The sequence below is a fragment of the Maniola hyperantus genome, chromosome 16, assembly GCF_902806685.2.
Source record: "Maniola hyperantus chromosome 16, iAphHyp1.2, whole genome shotgun sequence".
NCBI lineage: Eukaryota > Metazoa > Arthropoda > Insecta > Lepidoptera > Nymphalidae > Maniola > Maniola hyperantus.
Genome location: NC_048551.1, coordinates 4,417,729 through 4,437,163, shown reverse-complemented (window position 1 = coordinate 4,437,163; position 19,435 = coordinate 4,417,729). Strand labels below are relative to the sequence as shown.

The 19,435-nt window shown below is 36.6% G+C and overlaps 2 protein-coding genes across 2 annotated transcripts; one reads left to right on the top strand and one right to left on the bottom strand.

The window, feature by feature from the left end:
- Nucleotides 1–1,171: 1,171 nt before the first annotated feature.
- LOC117989442 (uncharacterized) lies at nucleotides 1,172–13,562 on the bottom strand. The gene is made up of 11 exons (XM_034976796.2): nucleotides 13,422–13,562; nucleotides 13,173–13,307; nucleotides 12,030–12,223; nucleotides 11,265–11,323; nucleotides 9,465–9,651; nucleotides 8,295–8,593; nucleotides 6,828–7,372; nucleotides 4,524–4,637; nucleotides 3,997–4,145; nucleotides 2,733–2,827; nucleotides 1,172–2,156 (listed from the first exon to the last, which is right to left on the bottom strand). Exons 2-11 carry the CDS (start codon nucleotides 13,278–13,280, stop codon nucleotides 1,948–1,950), a joined length of 1,959 nt encoding a protein of 652 aa, XP_034832687.1. The 5' UTR covers nucleotides 13,281–13,307; nucleotides 13,422–13,562; the 3' UTR covers nucleotides 1,172–1,947.
- Nucleotides 13,563–16,057: 2,495 nt separating this feature from the next.
- LOC117989443 (protein FAM177A1) lies at nucleotides 16,058–16,935 on the top strand. The gene is made up of 2 exons (XM_034976797.2): nucleotides 16,058–16,354; nucleotides 16,594–16,935. The coding sequence occupies exons 1-2, from the start codon at nucleotides 16,205–16,207 to the stop codon at nucleotides 16,864–16,866; spliced, it is 423 nt and encodes a 140-aa protein (XP_034832688.1). The 5' UTR covers nucleotides 16,058–16,204; the 3' UTR covers nucleotides 16,867–16,935.
- Nucleotides 16,936–19,435: the final 2,500 nt, after the last annotated feature.

Below are 19,435 nucleotides of genomic sequence, written 5' to 3'. Positions count from 1 at the left end.
TTGAGTTCGATTCGCTGCTAATGTAAAAAGTAACCCTGTAGGTACAGTGTACACATTTGCCTAGTGCGTAGGCCATCGAAGACGTTGAACCAATGTGAACTTAGGCACTTACTAGATTGAGGGATTGTTAAAATATGTCGTCAAAATCAATTACTTTAAAAATTTAATTTTGTTATTTTATCATTTTGTTGAATACGATGAAACTTCCATTTTAGATTCCATGTTAGAAATAATGTTATTTATTTTTATTGATTAGGTAAAATACTTTTTCTTAGAATTATAGTAACCTTTACCCCTATTTTTTGAGCTAAATTGACTGGACTACTAGAGTAGTACTACAGTACACACTGACTGTCCTATTCTATTCTGATTACTAAGCTATGTAAGATTACCTAATATTTTTTAATTTTTGTAATGTTCTTCAGATCATAATTTATATTCAGGCGGATACACCTGTAAGTTTTACGTAAGTAGCTTACATCACTAACTTACGATTTTACAAATGTAAACACTTATAAGTAGGTACGTTAACAATAGTAAAATTGTCAATTAATCACGTAAGTTACTTACGCGAGTAAAACTTGGTGTTATCGCAGCCTTAGTAGAACTTACAGCGAGTTTGGAAAAAGGGTACTTCACATTTCTAACCATAAGCAGGGTACTCACCTAGCCGTGTAGCACGTAACGTATCTGATACTGTATCAAGTGAGTACGTAGCACGAGCTCGCCGCGAGCCGCTCGCGCGTGGGGCGCAGTAAGTTCGCAGTGACCCGCCGCCCGGTCAAAAATTCAATGCCACTGATTTTAATTTCGCAACGTTTCCGCTTGGAGCGCTGGCTGTAGATGTGTAGACAAACTTGAGCTTTAAAATTAGGCAGCACTTAAGATCCAGTTTACTATAACGCAGAAGTGTTTCGCCTCTCGAATTCTAGCAACGTTTGGTGAGACGTAAAATCTTATACTACGGGTACAGGTTGATACAGTATCAGATACGTTACATGCTACACGGCTAGTGAGTACCCTGCTATAGACTGTTACTGTTAGTAGGTATTACTATTAACTAGCTAAATGATCAGCCCCTATGCCTTGATTGTAATAAGACACTATTCTTATGGAGCCGTAAGTTATTAGATGAAATAATTTTGTACAGAGAAATAAAATGATATTAATTAAAAACGTGTTATTATTTCAAAAAATCTTTTATTACAATTTTTCATTGATGACAAGTAAACCCGGCGGGGGTGACCAATCAACACAGCCCTTAGCTGCGCTGTGCTCTGCTATATTCTTTCGCTCTTGATTATAATGGAGATACAAATAAACTGCGCTTTGTACGGCTGTGCTGTGTTTGAAACAAAGCAAGGATCACGCGATACGTGCTGGCTCATTACCCATCTCGTTCAGTCTTCTGTCTATCTCGCTTGCACTTGTTGTTGCATGCATGTCGCAGTCGCACAGCACATCGCGCAGCTCAATGTTTTGCTGTGGCAGCGTGGTGTAACAGTTTGTAGAAAAAAAACGGCCAAGTGTGAGTCAGGCTTGCGAGCCGAGGGTTCCGGACTACAGTCGTATTTTTTCGACATTTAGCACGCTAATTCAAAAACTATGATACATAAAAATCTATTTTAGAACGCACAGGTGAAGGCCTTTTCACATGATACGGGATACCACTTGATATAGTAATCTTCTTTCGAAAATTGAAAATGTAGTTTAGTAACCCTGTAGGTTTTTTGATAGACAGACAGACAATAAAGTGATCCTATAAGGATTCCGTTTTTCCTTTTGAGGTACGGTCCGTACAGAACCCTAAAACAGCATAGCACCAATCAAACATTGATGTTTGATTGGTCACCCAGGGTAATCTTCGATTTCGTCCGCGCCGGAATAACTAATTACTCCTTGCATATTACATAACTTTTCAATCAAGTGAATGAAATACTATTTCCTTCAAGAGGACACAAAATTTTCCGTAGTATTCGTTACATCAGCAATATCAGAAATTTCTGCATAATACACAGTAACTTTCCTCGTGGAATTCGATTTCGAAGCTTCCATCTGATTTTCAAGGCAAGTCTTGGATGTCGTTTGGTGTTTCTTCAAAACGGCAGCGTTTACGAAATTGTCGTTACAAAATGTACAATGATATGGCTTTTCACCTAGAACAACAAAAAAAATTATTATCGAAAAAAATTGCAACTCTATCCAGAAACCTCGGAGAAGACGGTGCACATCTAAATATATAAAATGAAAAAGTGACTGACTGACTGACTGATCTATCAACGTACAGCTCAAACTACTGGACGGATCGGGCTGAAATTTGGCATGCAGATAGCTATTATGAGGTAAGCATCCGCTAAGAAAGGATTTTTGAAAATTCAACCCCTAAGGGGGTGAAATAGTGGTTTGAAATTAAATTTGTGTAGTCCACGCGGACGAAGTCGCGAGCATAAGCTAGTATTATATAAAAAAACGGCTAAGTGCGAATCGGATACGCACACATAGGGTTCCGTACCATCGAACACTTAATTTTTAAAAGCTACATGACGACCATTTTGAAATTTTTACTTTTTGTTGTTATAGTGGCAACAGAAATACATATTCTGTAAAAAAAACTACCTATTAGTGTTTACGAGATACAGCCCGCTGACAGACAGACGGACGGACAGCAGATTCTTAGTAATCCGTTTACCTATTGAATTCACTTAAGAAAATGTTAAGAAAGCGTACTTTACCTGTATGACATTTTATGTGCCTATTGAGAGTGTCCTGCCTCGCGAATCTTTGCGGACAAAACATGCATCCATAAGGACGCTCTCCGGTATGAATTCTGCAGAAAAAGATTTGGTAACAATATTTCACAAAAATGAGGAGATTCGTGGGAGAATTAGTTACTGACATAGCTCAACTATGAAAGAAAGGAAGAAGGAAAAGGAAGGAAAGGACACAAGGAATACAAGGAAATAAGTTAGTATATTGCTCTCTCTGTTATGTAATTTCATACAAATGATATACAAAAATCTCAGTGCGCGTTCACCATTTTGAGACACCAACCAATCACAAACGAAACTATGTTTTCGAATTGAATTTCGAATGTTTTTTTGAAAACATGTTTGTGTCATGCCCACTGAGATTTTTGTTCTCTGTCATTTATAGGGGTTTACGTAACAGATCCGTGGATAGAGTATATACAGAGTGTAACCAGAACGCATAGTAAGTATCTACTAATGATCAGTGATATACCACAAAAAAAAACTCAAAAAAAACGCGAAAAAAATCCAATATTTTGTCAAATTTCACGATAAACCAAATAAAACATCTGACTGACGCTAGAAGTCAACGAACGTTGCGTAAGTAGGCCACTCGGAGTCAATGCCGCGTAGGCGGGGCATTGACCCGAGTTTTGCACGCTAAGCATTGCGGGTTTGAAAAATACTAAATCACTAAAATTACAAAATGAGGCAAATTGTTATTGGTATTGGATTGTGTTTAGGTAGTATAACAAGAACGCTAAGTTTTTGTTAGCGTTCTGGTTACACCCAGTATATATAGTTGCGAAGCTGAATTGGCAATGGGCAGAGCACATAGCGCAGAGCGCTAACTATAGGTGTCATAAGAAAACTCAGAGTCACTCAGCGGGCGATGGAGAGAGCTATGCTTGGGAGTTTCTCTACATGATCCAATCAGAAATGAGGAGGTCCGCAGGAGAACTAGAGTAACCGACATAGCTCAACGGGTTGCGAAGCTGAAGTGGCAATGGGCAGGGTACATAGTTCGTAAAACCGATAGACGTTGGGGTTCCAAGGTGCTGGAATGGCGACCTCGCACCTGGTGGACGGACGACTGCGCTGGATTCAGGCGGCGCAAGACCGTGGCGTGTGGAAGTCCCTACAAGAGACCTATGTCCAGCAGTGGACGTCTGTCGGTTGATGATGATGATGATGATGATGAGAGAATATAGTTAGAGTCAATGAATTTGTATGGTGTATTGATTCTCACCTCATATGCGTTTCCAAGTCGGAAGTCCTATAGAACCCCTTCCCGCAGAGCTTACACGATTGGCTGTATTCGTTGGCGTGGCGCCGCAAGTGGATTTTATAGTTCGATGAGCTTGATTGCGCTGAGCCGCACACATTGCATACGTACTTCTGAAATTTTCGAAAAAAATAAATTAAATTACAAAAAATATCTACATTATACAGTATACCTATTATACATAATATTGCCGCCGTGCCGCCAAGCGATTTGGCGTTCTCGTAACTAACTGCACCATCACTTACCACCAGGTAAGATTGCAGTCAAGGGGTAACTTGTGTCTGAATAAATAAAAATAACGAACTTTTTTAGGTTTTTCTTTCACGGTTTATTGCGATGTTCTAGCTCGGAGAATAAATACACTCAAAATTACGAACTTACCCAACATTTTTGTTTTCTTTGACTAACAATCCACAGGTTTTTAGTCAACACTTACCCCACATTTTTGTTTTCTCTGACTAACAATCCACAGGTTTTTAGTCAACACTTACCCCACATTTTTGTTTTCTTTGACTAACAATCCCGTGTGTGGATCTATGTGACTTCAATCCTGTTTTAGTTCTAAATGACAGAGGACAGTGTTCGCATTCATATTGATCCGGATTCTGGAACAAATAATGATCGACCACTTTAAGAGCTAGCGCGCACCACGGTAAATTTCCGTACGTTTTTTTTTCCGCAAAATCTGTGAACTATAGAACTATAGTCTGATTTTTAATTCCGTGGAATTCTGACGTTTCTTAATGTTACCGATAAAACAATTCCCACAAAGAAGAAAACTTTAAATATTGTACATAGGTAAATTTAAGTACATAAATCAATTGCCGCATGTATGTAAGATCATCACTTGAGAACAAATCAACCGATTTTGGTTTTTGTGAAAGAATTTCTTTAAAAATCCTGAATCATAATCTAAGCGTGTACTTTTAGGCACATCAAGATGATTAAAATAATTAGAAGGAACTAAAAATAAACTTAGAAATGATCAACATATAAGTCAAGATTACATCCTCAAATCAAACGATCCCATTGCTGCCAGTTTTCACTTTCCATTGCTAAAGATTGCACCCTATTTTAGTGCGACGTTATGTCTTAGGGCTTTTTATATTGATTGGGATTTAATGTAATTTGGGGTAAAATCGAACTTCAGGTCTGGTCACACTGTTTTTCATACAAATAACTCCCCTGATGTATAAAAATGACAACGTCAGAATTCCACGGAATTAAAAATCAGAGTATACATAGATGTGCGCGCACTCCGGAATTAATTCCGCACCGGATTTTGATAGATTGAAATTCAAATTTGCGGATTTTAAAACGCACTGCAACTCACCGCACCGTGGTGCGCGCTAGCTCTAACATAACTTATTATTATTCACTACACATATTATTATAAATGCGAAAGTGTGTTTGTTTGTTGGTTAGTCCTTCAATAATACGTCGCGGTGGAGCAACGGATCGACGTGATTTTTACATATGTATAATGACATAAGCTATTTTTTATCCCGGGAAAATCATAGAGTTCTCACGGGATTTTTAAAAATCTTAATCCATGCGGACGAATTCGCGGGCATCAGCTAGTACTTGTTATATACATAAACATATTACACACTTAACTCTTCAGTGGGAGTTGTCCATCGATATTATAATATGTAAATGTATTTTTTCTAAATTTTAATATACTAGATAATGCCGGCGACTTCGTCCGCGTGGACTTAGGTTTTTACAAAATCTGAACCTTTATTCAAGCCTAATTAGTTGTATCTGTTTTAACTAGATGGCGTCACTGACAATTTTCTTCGCGCTATAGTTCACATCAGTGCCGACTGTAAATACAAGCCGAGTCACAGCACAAGCAACGAAGTCACGGGTATTAGCCTAACTTTAAGTTAAGCTACATATTATAAATGTGAAAGTGTAAATTTATATTTTTGGAGTGGGTATTACTATAATAGTAAATACCTACAAATAACAAATATGGACTTCAGTCAGCAATAATAATTAGTGTAAAGAGTCACTTACTGCCGTACTCAGAGTCGCTTGCGTTACTTAAGTTTAGTTAAAACGAGACAGAGCTATATCTCTCACATAAATCTGTCTCATTTTAACTCAATTTTAAGTAACGATTAGCGACTCTGAGTACGGCAGCTAGTCTTCACGCGCCATATGTACTTTTTGTCAAATTTCATGTCAAAAGTACGATTTTAGTTTCTTATATAAAAGCCAAAAGGTGAACCGTACTTTTGACATGACAGTTGACCCATAGAGTTAAAATCCGCCCCGACTTCACTCGGGTGAAGTTAGATATTGTACCTAATTATTACTGTTACTTCTGCATAAAGTAGCTTTCTCATGGTGAAAAAATTTATTACATTACTAGATGATGTCCGCGACTTCGTCCGCGTGGTTTTAGGTTTTTAAAAATCCCATGGTAGCTCTTTGATTTTCCGGGATAAAAAGTAGCCTATGTTCTTCCCCGGGATGCAAGCTATCTTTGTACCAAATTTCGTCAAAATCGGTTGAACAGATGGGCCGTGAAAGGCTAGCAGACAGACAGACAGACAGATAGACAGACAGACAGACACACTTTCGCATTTATTACATTAGAATGGATTAGCGCATGCGTATTCGCGTGGATTTAATTAGTGAAAATGGGAAATTTTTGATTTGAACCAAATTTCATCAAAATCGGTTGAACTGTAGGGCCGTGAAAAGCTAGCAGACAGACACACTTTCGCATTTATAATATTAGTATGGATAGTATGGATAGTATGGAAGTATGGATTAGTACATACCATATGATTTTTTATATGCCTAACAATATATTGGGAAGACATGAAGACTTTCCCACAGTAGTCGCAAATCATTTTCCCACGCACGCGTTTTGGTGCCACTATTTTAATTTTGTGGCGTGCCCTTAAATGAATTTTTATTGCCCCCACATTTTTGAATTTTCTATCGCAAATTTTGCAATAGTGCCTTTCTAAACAGTATTTATTCTCGACTGGTGACGATGGTTCTTCGATATTTTCTGTAATTCGATTTTCATCAGGGCTATTTAAATCGTTTTTCTCATAATCTGGTATACTTAAATCATTCTCGTGATTCTTTTCATTAATATCTCCTGGTATATAAATATCATCGTAATCTACATATTCTTCCTTAATCGCACCGTCTTCGGCTTTAAACAATTCGTACAGCACGTCAATTTCTGACTCTTTGATCATGTCTGTTGGCATGTACACGTTTTTCGATCTGTTATCAATATTAGTATCAATTTTATCACCAAAGAGAATGCTGTTTATTAGAGGCGTAGATGGTGCAGATATATTTGGAATTACTGAAAGAATATACCAAATATATTTTTTGTATTTAAAAAGAAAACTAAAACAAATATTATTAGTTGTGACACTGGACTGCCAGGTCATCATCATGATCAACCTATCGCCGGCTCACTACAGAGCACGGGTCTTCTCTCAGAATGAGAAGGGTTTTGGCCATAGTCTACCACGCTGGCCATGCGCGGATTAGTAGACTTTACACACCTTTGAGAACATTATGGAGACTTCTCAGGTATGCAGGTTTCCTCACGATGTTTTCCTTCACCGTTAAAGCAAGTGATATTTAATTACTTAAAACGCACATAACTCCGAAAAGTTAGAGGTGCGTGCTCGGGATCGGACCCCCGATCTCCGATTAAAAGGCGGACGTCCTAACCAATAGTATTATAGTCAAATGAACTCATTTGGCAACTCAAAAACCGATTACAAAGATTGTGAGGAAACTATAAAGTTTTGTTCTTGGAAATATTGACAAACACTTCAAAATTTTCGTTACGTTTTTAGGGTTCCGTACCTAAAGGAAAAAAGGAACCCTTATCGGATCACTTTATTGTCTGCCTGCCTGTTTCTCTGTCTATCTGTCTGTCCGTCGTGTCTGTCAAGAAAACCCTTAATCCCGTTGACCTAGAATTATGAAATTTGGTAGGTAAGTAGGTCTTATAGCACAAGTAAAGGAATCTGAAAACCGTAAATTCGTGGCTGCATCACAAAAAATGAATGTTTTCATGAACAAAGAAATATTTACTTAGTATTTTCAAATTTCTTTGCCTGTACATTCTAAAACAGATTTTTATTTATTTTTAGGCATAATAGTTTTTGATTTATCGTGTCGAAAAATGTCAAAAATATACGACGGACGTACGGAACCCTCGGTGCGCCAGTCTGACTCGCATTTGGCCGGTTTTTTTTAATAATACATACCCGGGGGAGTAGCGAGCAGATCATCCAACATCACTTTTTCTGCCGAGTCATTTTTCAGTGCGTTTTCCAAATTCATATCAATAACACATTTTCCGCCACCTTTGATATTTTCTTTGGTATCACAGTGTCTGGGTATATTATCGTTGAAATTATTGATTGCATGGTTTTCTTTATCGGGTTCTAGTTTTATGGCTATATTATGTTCTTTTTCATCTGTGGCTATTGGATCGTTCAATCTCTTTGGTGTGTAGCAATGATCATCATTAATTGTGGACCGGGGTGTTGAAAATGGACTGAAACTATAAAAAATAAACTATTTTAATAATTGGGTATTTGACTATATCAAAAATAAATTATTGCTCAGTGATTATTAAATAGAGGGTCTTCCAAAATACGTAAAATCCACGCCCTTTGTTAGTTTCAGTTGTAATAACCAATTTAAATTATCGATTAAACTAAAAAAGTACGTCATTATGATGTGACGTCACATTCCAGTATTTCATAGAATCTCGCATACTAAGCGCGCGTTTTGACGTTTGATAAAAAGTTACTGATTGGACTAGTCGCGTCGATTTTTAATGGCAGACGCACAATTTGCAGAACAGGCCGAAAATCCGCGGACGTGCGGAAAAAGGCATGAGGATGGCGTTTTGTCAGGACAGATATGGCGCTCTCCTTACATTTACATCTAGAAAGCTCCTACCATTTTTTTTAATTTATAGACAAGCGTTTGGCTGCAATCAGAACTGGGTGGCAAGTGATGATGCAGCCTAAGATGTAGCGCCCTTGCTTAGAAGATGCCTATTACCTACCATTATGTGTAGAAAGAGGTCCATGAGCCTCAGCAATGAGGAATCGCAGGGAGACATCAGCTGCTCGATTGCGGTAGAATGACAGCCACATAATCGCAATCATCTCTGATTGGTTGACGGTCGCTCACAATTGGCTACAATTCATTTTTGCAAAAAGATGCCATAAATTCAGCCAATCGCAACGATTGTGATTGTAATAATGATTGCATAGGTTTCTCGGACAGCTTAAAATACAGCAGTTCCTCTGGTGCTGCAAATGTTCATGGGCAGCGGTAATCACTTAACATCAGGTGACACGCCTGCTCGTTTGCTCGCTATCGCGGTTAAAAGAAAATATACTATATCTTTGGATTTTTACCTAAAATCCAATCTCAAATCTGTATCCATAGACACGTCATCCTGTAGCCAGTGTGAGTCTAGTGAGTCCTCCAGTATGTCTGCCTCTTCCTCAATCACCTCTTTGATGATACGTGCCTCAATGTCTGGTATCTCCTCAACTCTCAGGATATCTGTCATGAAGTTCTGTATACTTGTGCACGTTGATTCTGTAATTAAAATGCAGGTTCCAGAAGATGCAGGTTCGATTCCTGCCGGTCACGCAATTTTTGATATGTATTTAAAATTATTTAGTAATTTCCTTGAAGTGTAGGTAAACACTAAAAAATTATTAAAAAAATGTAATTAAAATGTTTTTTATATGAAGAATAAAACTTTTACAACTACTTTTAAATAATAGGCAAATAAATATTCTAAGGTCTAATTAGTTGTCTAAGGGTTAGAATGCCTTTTCTGACTACTACCTAAACTAAAAAAAAACGGTCAAGTGCGAGTCGAGCTCGCACACGAAGGGTTCCGTACCATCAGGTTTTTGTGACGTAACCACAATTCACGGTTTTCTGATTTTTTTTTACTCCTGCTATCCTGCTGAAGAGCCTCAATAGCTCAACTGGTAAAGGAGTGGACTGAAAACCGAAAGGTCGACGGTTCAAACCCCGCCCGTTGCACTATTGTCGTACCTACTCCTAGCACAAGCTTCACGCTTAGTTGGAGAGGAAAGGGGAATATGAGTCATTTAACATGGCTAATATTCTTTTAAAAAAAAAACCATGTATATACAAATAGCCATTTCCTTATGTATGAAAACAAATTACAGTACCTAAATGAATGAAAATGAATAAAATAAAGGAAAATGATGCCTAATTCAGCTTGTTTTGTTGAAAAATAGGACTGTCCAGGTACTTGGGTCTCTGGGTCACGATGACCATGTCCCATCCATTGTGATTGTCGCCGAGTGAGGTACAACACCCCTTTCCTGACTGGAATTAAAGTAGCCTCTTCAGGATGTACTACGAGTTTCCCTAGATACTGCTCTTTTGTATTACGCGCCGTGTAAAAACAAAAGGGGCATGGGTTTAATAAAAACTGCCATACCCCTTTCAGGTTAGCGCGCTTCCGTCTAACTGCCGCACTCAGAGTCGCTTAATCGTTACTTAAGATTAGTTAAAACGAGACAGATCTTTCACATATATCTGTTTCGTTTTAACTCAATCTTAAGTAACGATTAACAACTCTGAGTACGGCTGTTAGACTGCATCATTACTTACCACCAGGTGAGATTGCAGTCAAGAACTTCACAGTCAACTTGTACCTACCTGAATAAAAAAAGCTATCTCCATTCCCAGCTAAATCAGTAACAGTCATTGTGGCTTGAAGAAGTAACAAACAGTTACGGAAGGTACAAAGGTTTATGATATTACTAGCTGATGCCCGCGAGTACATACGCGTGGATTTAGTTTTCTAAAAATCCCGTGGAAACTCTTTGATTTTCCGGGATAAAAGTAGCCTATTTCACTCTCCAGTTTGCTCCGTTGAGACGTGATTGAAGGACAAACCTACAAACCAACAAATCTTAAATTATTTAATACTTACAGGCTAAGTCGCGCCTCCTAAAGTTTATAAAGGAATATTATCTTACACGAGGTAGCTGGTTAGTTGTTAAGAGCATCATCATTATCATGATCAACCCATCGCCGGCTCACTACAGAGCACGGGTCTCCTCTCAGAGTGAGAAGGGGTTTGGCCATAGTCTACCACGCTGGCCATGTGCGGATTGGTAGACTTTACACACCTTTGAGCAAGATAAAGGATAGTCACTTACCATTATCATCATCTTTGTTCCTGTTAGCTGGTGTGCTACTACCATTATACATTGGAAGCCTGAAAGCATTTACAAAATATTGCTTAAATATTGTTTTAACCATACTATAAACATACAGAATACTTAATAGTACCTTGCAGGTACAGAAGTATCATGCCGCAAAGACATCTTCCTAAATATATAAAAGGAAAAGGTGACTGTCTGACTGACTGATTGATCTATCAACGCACAGCTCAAACTACCAGGCGGATCGGGCTGAAATTTGGGTATGCAGATAGCTATTACGACGTAGACGTCCGCTTAGAAAGGATTGTTGAAAATTCAACCGCTAAGGGGACAAAAAGTGGGTTTGAAAGTTGTGTAATCCACGCGGACGAAGTCGCAGGAATAAGCTAGTTTAATTATATAGCGACTTTTCTTACGATGCCATAAAGTGCAATTGAACTCGCACAGCACTGCAGCCGAAAGCCTAGCCTCTCTTTCTGTCGCGCAGACTCTTACCTAACGAAGCCGCCGCCGGCAGCGGCTGCGCTGTGTGTACACGTATAGCGAAGTGACTAAAGGTATGATTCCGAACCACGCTGCACGCAGCAGCGCTGCCGCGACAGTGCTGTCACCAGCTGTCACAGTCCTGTCGCGGCACTACTGGTCCCCATACAAGCTTTTTTTTGAAAATTCAACCCCTAAAGGGGCGAGATAGTGGTTTGAAATTTGTGTAGTCTATGCGGACAAAGTCGCAAGCATAAGCTAGTATGTAATAAATACCTGAATTTAAGAGATTCATCATTGTTTTTGAGAAATGTGCAAAAGTCTACATTGTCTCCAGCCTCTTTAATAGCCAAATAGTTTTTAAACTTCTTATCTGAGTTCCTGGATGTCTTTTTAAAGTTACACGCCACCTTCATGTTGAGGTGGCATTCCTTGCAGAGTTGGAATGTAAATATGTCATTTCGCTTTGCCTGAAATTAAATCAGTACCCATATTATAAATGTGAGTGTGTTTGTTTGTTGGTTTATTGCTTTACTAGCTGATGCCAGCGACTTCGTACGCGTAGATTTAGGTTCTTAAAAATCCCGTGGGAACTCTTTGATTTTTGGGATAAAAAGTAGCCTATGTCCCTTTCCAGATCTTAAATATACCCATGCAAAAAATCACGTCGATTCGTTGCTCTGTTGTGACGTGATTGAAGGATTTTAAAAAATCTAAATCCACGCGTACTAAGTCGCGGGCATCAGCTAGTATGTTCTATATAAGTACACCGAAATTACATAAAAAATAAAAAATAATAGACAGAAACGCGTCCCATTTTAGGCCACATATTATCACTTTTCATCAGGTGTGATTGTGGTCAAGCGTTTGCCAAGTGATAAATAAAAAAAAAATAGACACCCCTTCACATTCATAATATTATATTAGTATGGAATACTGATCATTATTTGTGCAAAATAACTACTTCACTAAAATAACTTTCTAACCGCAGGCTAGTACTGAGAATTTCTCAACAGAAGAATGTTTCGATATTACCTAAACATTTTTGATCTGATATAAGAATCAAACCCAGGACCTTGTAACCTGCAGTCAAACACCACTAAACCAATGAGGGAAACTTTCTGATAATATGTCACAAGCCTTAAAGTTACACTTAATCATTACCAAGTTTTAGGATGTCTGCCTTCTAATAGGAGGTTGGGCTACATGCCTGAGAGTTCTCCATAATGTTCTCAAAGATGTGTGAAGTCTGCTAATCCATCCGCACTTGGCCAGCGTTGTAGACTATGTTCAAAACCATTCTCACTCTGAGAGGAGACCCGTGCTCTGTAGTGAGCCGGCGATGGGTTGATCATGATGATTACCAAGTTATTATAAAATGAACCTTTGATTTTGATTAGAAATTAATAAGGTACCTACCTGCAATCCTGTTGCATAAACAAACATTCTCCTATTCTTTTCTGTATATGGTATTAGGTCTGTTGGCTCATCATATTTCACTAGGCAACTTCTACAAAATCCTTCCATGATTGTATTCTTCTACTCTCTTCTAAGCTAAAAAAACAAGTTTAAAGAGAAGTATTTTATAAATAAAGATTAAGAACTTAACTTATGAATGAAACAGAAAGTGAGAGTGCTTTGGAAACCTTTTTATAACTACTTACCTACTGTAATATATCATAATTTATACAAATGCTCATTGGTCTAAATTCGGTCTAAATATTGGCTTTTAACTAGTAAACTTTTAGTTTTTCAGTTCAGACTTCAGAATCTAAACTTCTTGTTTTGGTGAATTTCAAAGCTGTATAACACAGATTAATAGGGATACTACCGTAAAACGGGGTGAATAGGTACGAAATCTAACTTCGCATTGAAATTTACGGATGTTTTGGTACAAATTATGATGCTTTAACTGTTTGTAAGCATCTCCGGTTGTAAGAATTCTAAGGAAACATCCAAAAAATATAAAATAATGATAAATTACTGGTATATTTTAATCAAAATATATGCTATCCCTATTTATACTTGATCCGGGGTGTAACGGAATGGCAAAGGGGTGAATAGGGAAAAAAGGTTAGGGTTGTCAAACACAAGTTAGCTCTATCCTCTAATATTACAAAACTAGCTTATGCTCGCGACTTCGTCCGACACAAATTTCAAACCCCTATTTCAACCCCTTAGGGGTTGAGTTTTCAAAAATCCTTTCTTAGCGGATGCCTATGTCTTAATAGTTATCTTCATACCAAATGTTATTATACATGGCATAGTAGGTATCAAATCTTTAAAAAAAAGCAACCGCCGAGTTTCTTGCTGGTTGCTGGCATTCCGAATCAGTGGTTTGACGATTCAAAAATATTTTTATTTAATTAAACTGTTACAAGTAGGTAGTGTAGTTACCTATACTTGTAAAAGTTTAATTGAATAAAAAATATTTTTATTTATTTATTTATTTATCAATATTAAACAGTAAAATGCCATTTAACTAAATTTTACTAGTCGACTACACAAGAAGGAAGAATTTTTTTGAACAATTTAATTAAATATTTAAAGTGACAGCCCTGTCCCTATATAAACCTTACTGTTCCTATTTAACCTTGATTCGTTCCAATTCAGTAAGTATAGCGTTCCTATCCACCCCTTTCCCGTACCTATAATCCCCATGGCAAAGCCAAAACCACTTGGTTTCCAATTTTTTCTTTTTTACAGAAAAATATGTAACATTTAGACAAATCTGCTTTTGTGACGCCTCTTAGATAAATGTTTAATGATTTCTAATAGTTTTTCTACTGTTTTATTCTCGTACTGCGTCAAAGTAAACAAAGTTTTGAGACCTACGGCTTAGCGTGTTTTGAACAACGTTTTTGCAATGACGCTTTCGTTATTTTAATGTCAATTTGTCTCTGGTTCAGTGATGCCAAATAAAAGATCAAATATTCTACTATAGGGAAAAACAATGCTACCAAAATTCTAAGCTGTTTTGGGTATTATTTTTACGTTCAAATCTCATTCCCAGTTTTGTCCCTATTCACACCCCGGTTCCTATTCACCCCGTTTTACGGTACGTATAATTTCATGTCAAACAAAACTCAGAAAAGGCTCAAAAGGCTAGAATGTAGAGCCGTAAAATCAGTTAAAAAAGTTAATGTCAAAAGGCTCAAAAAGGCTAGAATCCAGAGCTGTAAAATCAGTTTAAAAAATTCATGTCAAACAAGATTTTGTTCTTATCGTATTGGTGAACCGTGAACCCCTGCCTAAGAGGCCCCGCTCACGGTCAAGCATGTTTGTCAAATTTTACGTTTTTGACAAACATGCTTGACCGTCTGCGGTCGTTTTTCACGTGTTTGTCAAACAAACTACGTGTTTGTCAAATTTGATTTACGGTCTGTTTGTCAAACATGCCTAACCTAACGGTGTACGGCTATGTTTGTCAAACAAACGTTCCATTTTAGCTCCATATTTCTTTCAGTAAATTTTCATGTGTGAATATATCGCTGTTTTAACCATTCTCGTGCCCAAAAATCTCAAGTACAAAATACATCTTGACAAACAAAAAAGTGACCACTGTAGATAGAATAATAGGTAGATGCAAGTCCTGTGTAACCGCGTATGATAGCGATAGCACGACGTAACGATGAATAACACGACAATTATTACCATTGTTTAGTAGTCAATATTTGTATTAACCGATCAACATTATTTGTATTATACGTTTTTTAAGTGAAAACAAGTAAATAACTAACTCATGAGAAATACAATTACGCCATGAATTCTCAAAGTTTGTTTTGCAACTTCTTGTATGTAAGTTGTATGTATTCTTGAAAAAAACTAGTTACACGATAAGGGACAAAAAATAGGTTAGCTGCGTCTCTGTTTATTACATTAGTAACTTTATCTGTGGCAAACGTTACTGTATCTACCTTTATTACTCTATCTAGGTACGTATTTCATGATTTCAACCATAGATTATCTACTATACCTATTGATTTCAACTTTTAGAGCTGGCAGAAGTTTCAGTGTCAAGTGTCAAGCATTATACTCTCTCTGCTCTACGATTACATCTGTGGATTACATAGGTACTCTTTGGTACTCTATAGTTTTGGAAATTATAATTATTATTTATAAATCATAAGCCACAGTGTGGCTAATTCCGTTGTACACAATCTCTAAACTAAACTAAAATGATACGTCTAAATCTATAGCTATCCCTTTCACAATGTTGCTTGCAGAAAAGGATAGACTAAATTTAGACCTGTTAATTTAGTTTAGGTTTAGAAATTGTGTACAAGAGAATTGGCCCCTATTGTTTGTTTACAATTTTTTCTAATTTCAGTCAAAGATAAAACGTACCTACTCTGTCGATAAAATATAATTACATAGGATTTCACATAGGATTTAAATAGAAGTTTGATAGATTTTTAGTTAAATTGTAGCGCAACACCAATTAAAAAATCATGGAAGGTGTAGATTCTGAAGTACAAGTAACTATAAACAGACCAAAACAAGTCATTCACTTCAGCGACGGGGTTGAAGAAGAAATCGAGGAGGAAAAGGTGAATGAATTGCAAAGTGCTCCTGAAACCGAACAAAGCGTAGTAGATCCAGTGAGTAATAATCAAGGTTTAGTGCAACCTTGCCAGCACATTCTAGTCTTTCTAGTTTCTTGTTAACAGTCTATTGTTCCTAATAATTCATAACAATTAACTCTTTATAGCTCTTGTATTTCTGCCGTAGGCATGGCTTAAGCCTTTGGTGCAAAGGTCTTTTCTCTTTATTTGTAGGTAGGTACCTCAAACCCAACAAACATACACCTAGCCAACATATTTGTTTTTTTTTTTTGCAGAAAAACCTATCATGGGGCCCATGGCTTTCACATTATGCTTTGAAATCTGGCTCGTCAGTCCTCTATGCAGTTGATTATGCAGGTGAATCACTGGCCAGTTTCTTTGGCATCACCACACCTAAATACCAAATAGAAATAGATGAATATGAGCGACTACAAGAAGAGAAACAGAAGTTGGAAGAGGAGTCTGTTGGGTGGGTGCCAAGGAACGTAGGTGGGGATATACCTTTAGTTATGAGTGAACCGTTAAAAAAAGAACCTGAACAGGTTTAATTGAAGGCATATACATCTTAGGATTATGTGATGAACTTTGTTATATTGGTGCTAACTTAGTCGTACACATTAGACCTATCAAAAGGCTGGCATGATTTTAATACATACTTTCGTTGCATAGACTAAAAATATTTATTTAGTAGGTAATGTAATGAACTAAATTAGCACCATGTTTGAGCGTGAAAAGTAACTAAAACTAAATTATTGTATTTTAAAAATTGTAATACTTTTCACTTTGCACACTACATGGCAATATTATACTGCTACTTAAATAATAAGTAATTCTATTATATTCTTATCAATATCAGTATTACTAATCATTGGAAATTGGATAAGTTTGTGTCGTAAATAACATTTTAAAATTAAAAAAATTGTGTGTTGTATAATTTTGTTGGTTGTATAATCAGAGCAACTTATACTGTATTAAAAATTGTACATGACTTCTACTAAATTATAAACTCTATTTATGAATTTTTAACCGACTTCAAAAAAAGGAGGAGGTTCTCAATTCGTCGGAATCTTTTTTTATTTTTATTTTTTATGTATGTTCCCCGATTACTCGAAGACGCCTGGACCGATTTTGAAAATTCTTTTTTTGTTTGAATGGGTATACTTCAAAGTTGGCCCCATTTAAATTTGGTGAAGATCTGATGAACATCTTCAAAGATAGATACTGGAACTCCTCAACGGATAAGAGTAAATTGCTCGCGATCAGTGTAATAGCTTAGTAAACAGTAGATTTTTAACCAGTCATAGCATAATTCCATGGGGCCACTAAAAATTGTGAAATAAAAAAAATTTACAAAAAAAATAAAAACCGACTTCGATACACAAACACTAAAAATTGAAAAATAATTTAATTTATTACCGAATATATTATGTATACAAGAGGTAATATAGTTCCATAATAATATTTTTTGGGGTCGGTGCCAATGAGGTGCCATTGTGGAGTCTCATAAAAATATGAAGTCTAGACGATTCGCGCAGCTAAAGCTAATTGGGCACCGGCACCAAAAAGTATTATTATGGAACTATATTACCTCTTGTATACATAATATATTCGGTAATAAATTAAATTATTTTTCAATTTTTAGTGTTTGTGTATCGAAGTCGGTTTTCATTTTTTTTGTAAAAAATACTGTTAAATTAGTATTATCACAATTTTTAAGCATAATAACTATTGTTTTACTAAGTACCTACCTAATTATTTTTATGTTTACTAATTGTGTTATTTTATGCAACTAGAATTGATATTGTTAATTAATAATTTTATGAAATAAATGGAGTGATCTTATATATTATGTTTTGGTTCCATTAGTGTTTCTTTGAGTCAAATTGGCAGATTCGTGCATAAAACAAGTAAGTTGTCCAATCTAAAGTATGACTGCACACTACAAAACAGATCTCAGCTGGGCATTTATGTATTTATTGATTTTAATCCTTAGTCTATGGCTAATAACTTTGATGATCTGTGCAGACTGCCATGTTGCAACTTCTGCTTCCGATTGGACTACCTACTTTTGTGTGCACTAAGTATACAAGTTACTAGTTCGATTAGTAATAATTATTATTATCGACATAAATATTACAGTCATCATCACCAATCTATTGCTGGCTTATTACTACAGAGCACAGCTCTCATTCTCTGAAAGGGAAGGATTTGGTATGGCCATCTACAGTCTACCATGCTGGCCAAGTAAGGATTGGCACTTACTACACTAGTTATCGTCATTGACGACATTGGAATAAATTACTGCTTTATATATATTTATATATATAGTATATTTTTTATACTTCAAGCTTCAAGCTGTGAACTGCGATGATCAAGTTTCGCAGCTATTGCGCTATTTTATAAAAAGAATATGACAGTGACATCTAGTGTCAGGTAGTACAACTACTATGTGAGTTTATCTATGGTCTGTAAACTTTGTTCGTGTTATTTTATTTCGCCGCTAGATGGCGAAACTGACAGGAATAGTTAATTTTTTTGTAAACTGTTTTGATTTGATTTTTCAAATAATTTAGAAATTAGAATTTTTGCAGAAGTTGTCATACAAAATCATTATTATTCTTGTAGTGTTTAATACATAGATGTTTAGATAGCTAGAAGTAGAGGGATATTAAAAAATAAATTACCACTAGAAATTAGTAGGTAGGTAACCTAAATTGTTTTTGAAAACCTGCCAATTTTTTAATTTTTATCGTTTCTAATCAACTAAAACTGAACCTTATACATACTGAAGTAAGATCAAGTTTCTTTAAGTGCAATAGGATTATAAATTACACACTATTAGAAACGTTTGGGTCATAAAAGCCATTAAAATTATCAAGGTATTTACAATCTTGTTACAGAACGATAGAGTTGATATTAGCATGTATGTTGGCCACATGTTATTGTTTGTCGGTGTTTAGAGTGATATGTCGAAATGTAAACGGTTCGAGCTGTGTCCGCAGATCAATATGCGTGTGGAGCGAGGGTGTTCAGCTTCGTGCGATTGGCCGCCGTATGTGGGGCGGGGCGAGTGTGTGAGGCGCGGTCTCGCATGCCGAATTTTGGCGCCAAATTGCG

What these genes read in the sequence shown, in the direction of transcription:
- LOC117989442 (XM_034976796.2), bottom strand. Translation starts at nt 13,280, where the DNA reads ATGGAAGGATTTTGTAGAAGTTGCCTAGTGAAATATGATGAGCCAACA. An exon ending in TTTATGCAACAGGATTGCAG is followed by an intron (nt 12,224 to 13,172) that starts GTAGGTACCTTA and finishes ATTTAATTTCAG; the next exon opens with GCAAAGCGAAATGACATATT. An exon ending in GAACAAAGATGATGATAATG is followed by an intron (nt 9,652 to 11,264) that starts GTAAGTGACTAT and finishes TTTTAATTACAG; the next exon opens with AATCAACGTGCACAAGTATA.
- LOC117989443 (XM_034976797.2), top strand. Translation starts at nt 16,205, where the DNA reads ATGGAAGGTGTAGATTCTGAAGTACAAGTAACTATAAACAGACCAAAA. An exon ending in AACAAAGCGTAGTAGATCCA is followed by an intron (nt 16,355 to 16,593) that starts GTGAGTAATAAT and finishes TTTTTTTTGCAG; the next exon opens with AAAAACCTATCATGGGGCCC.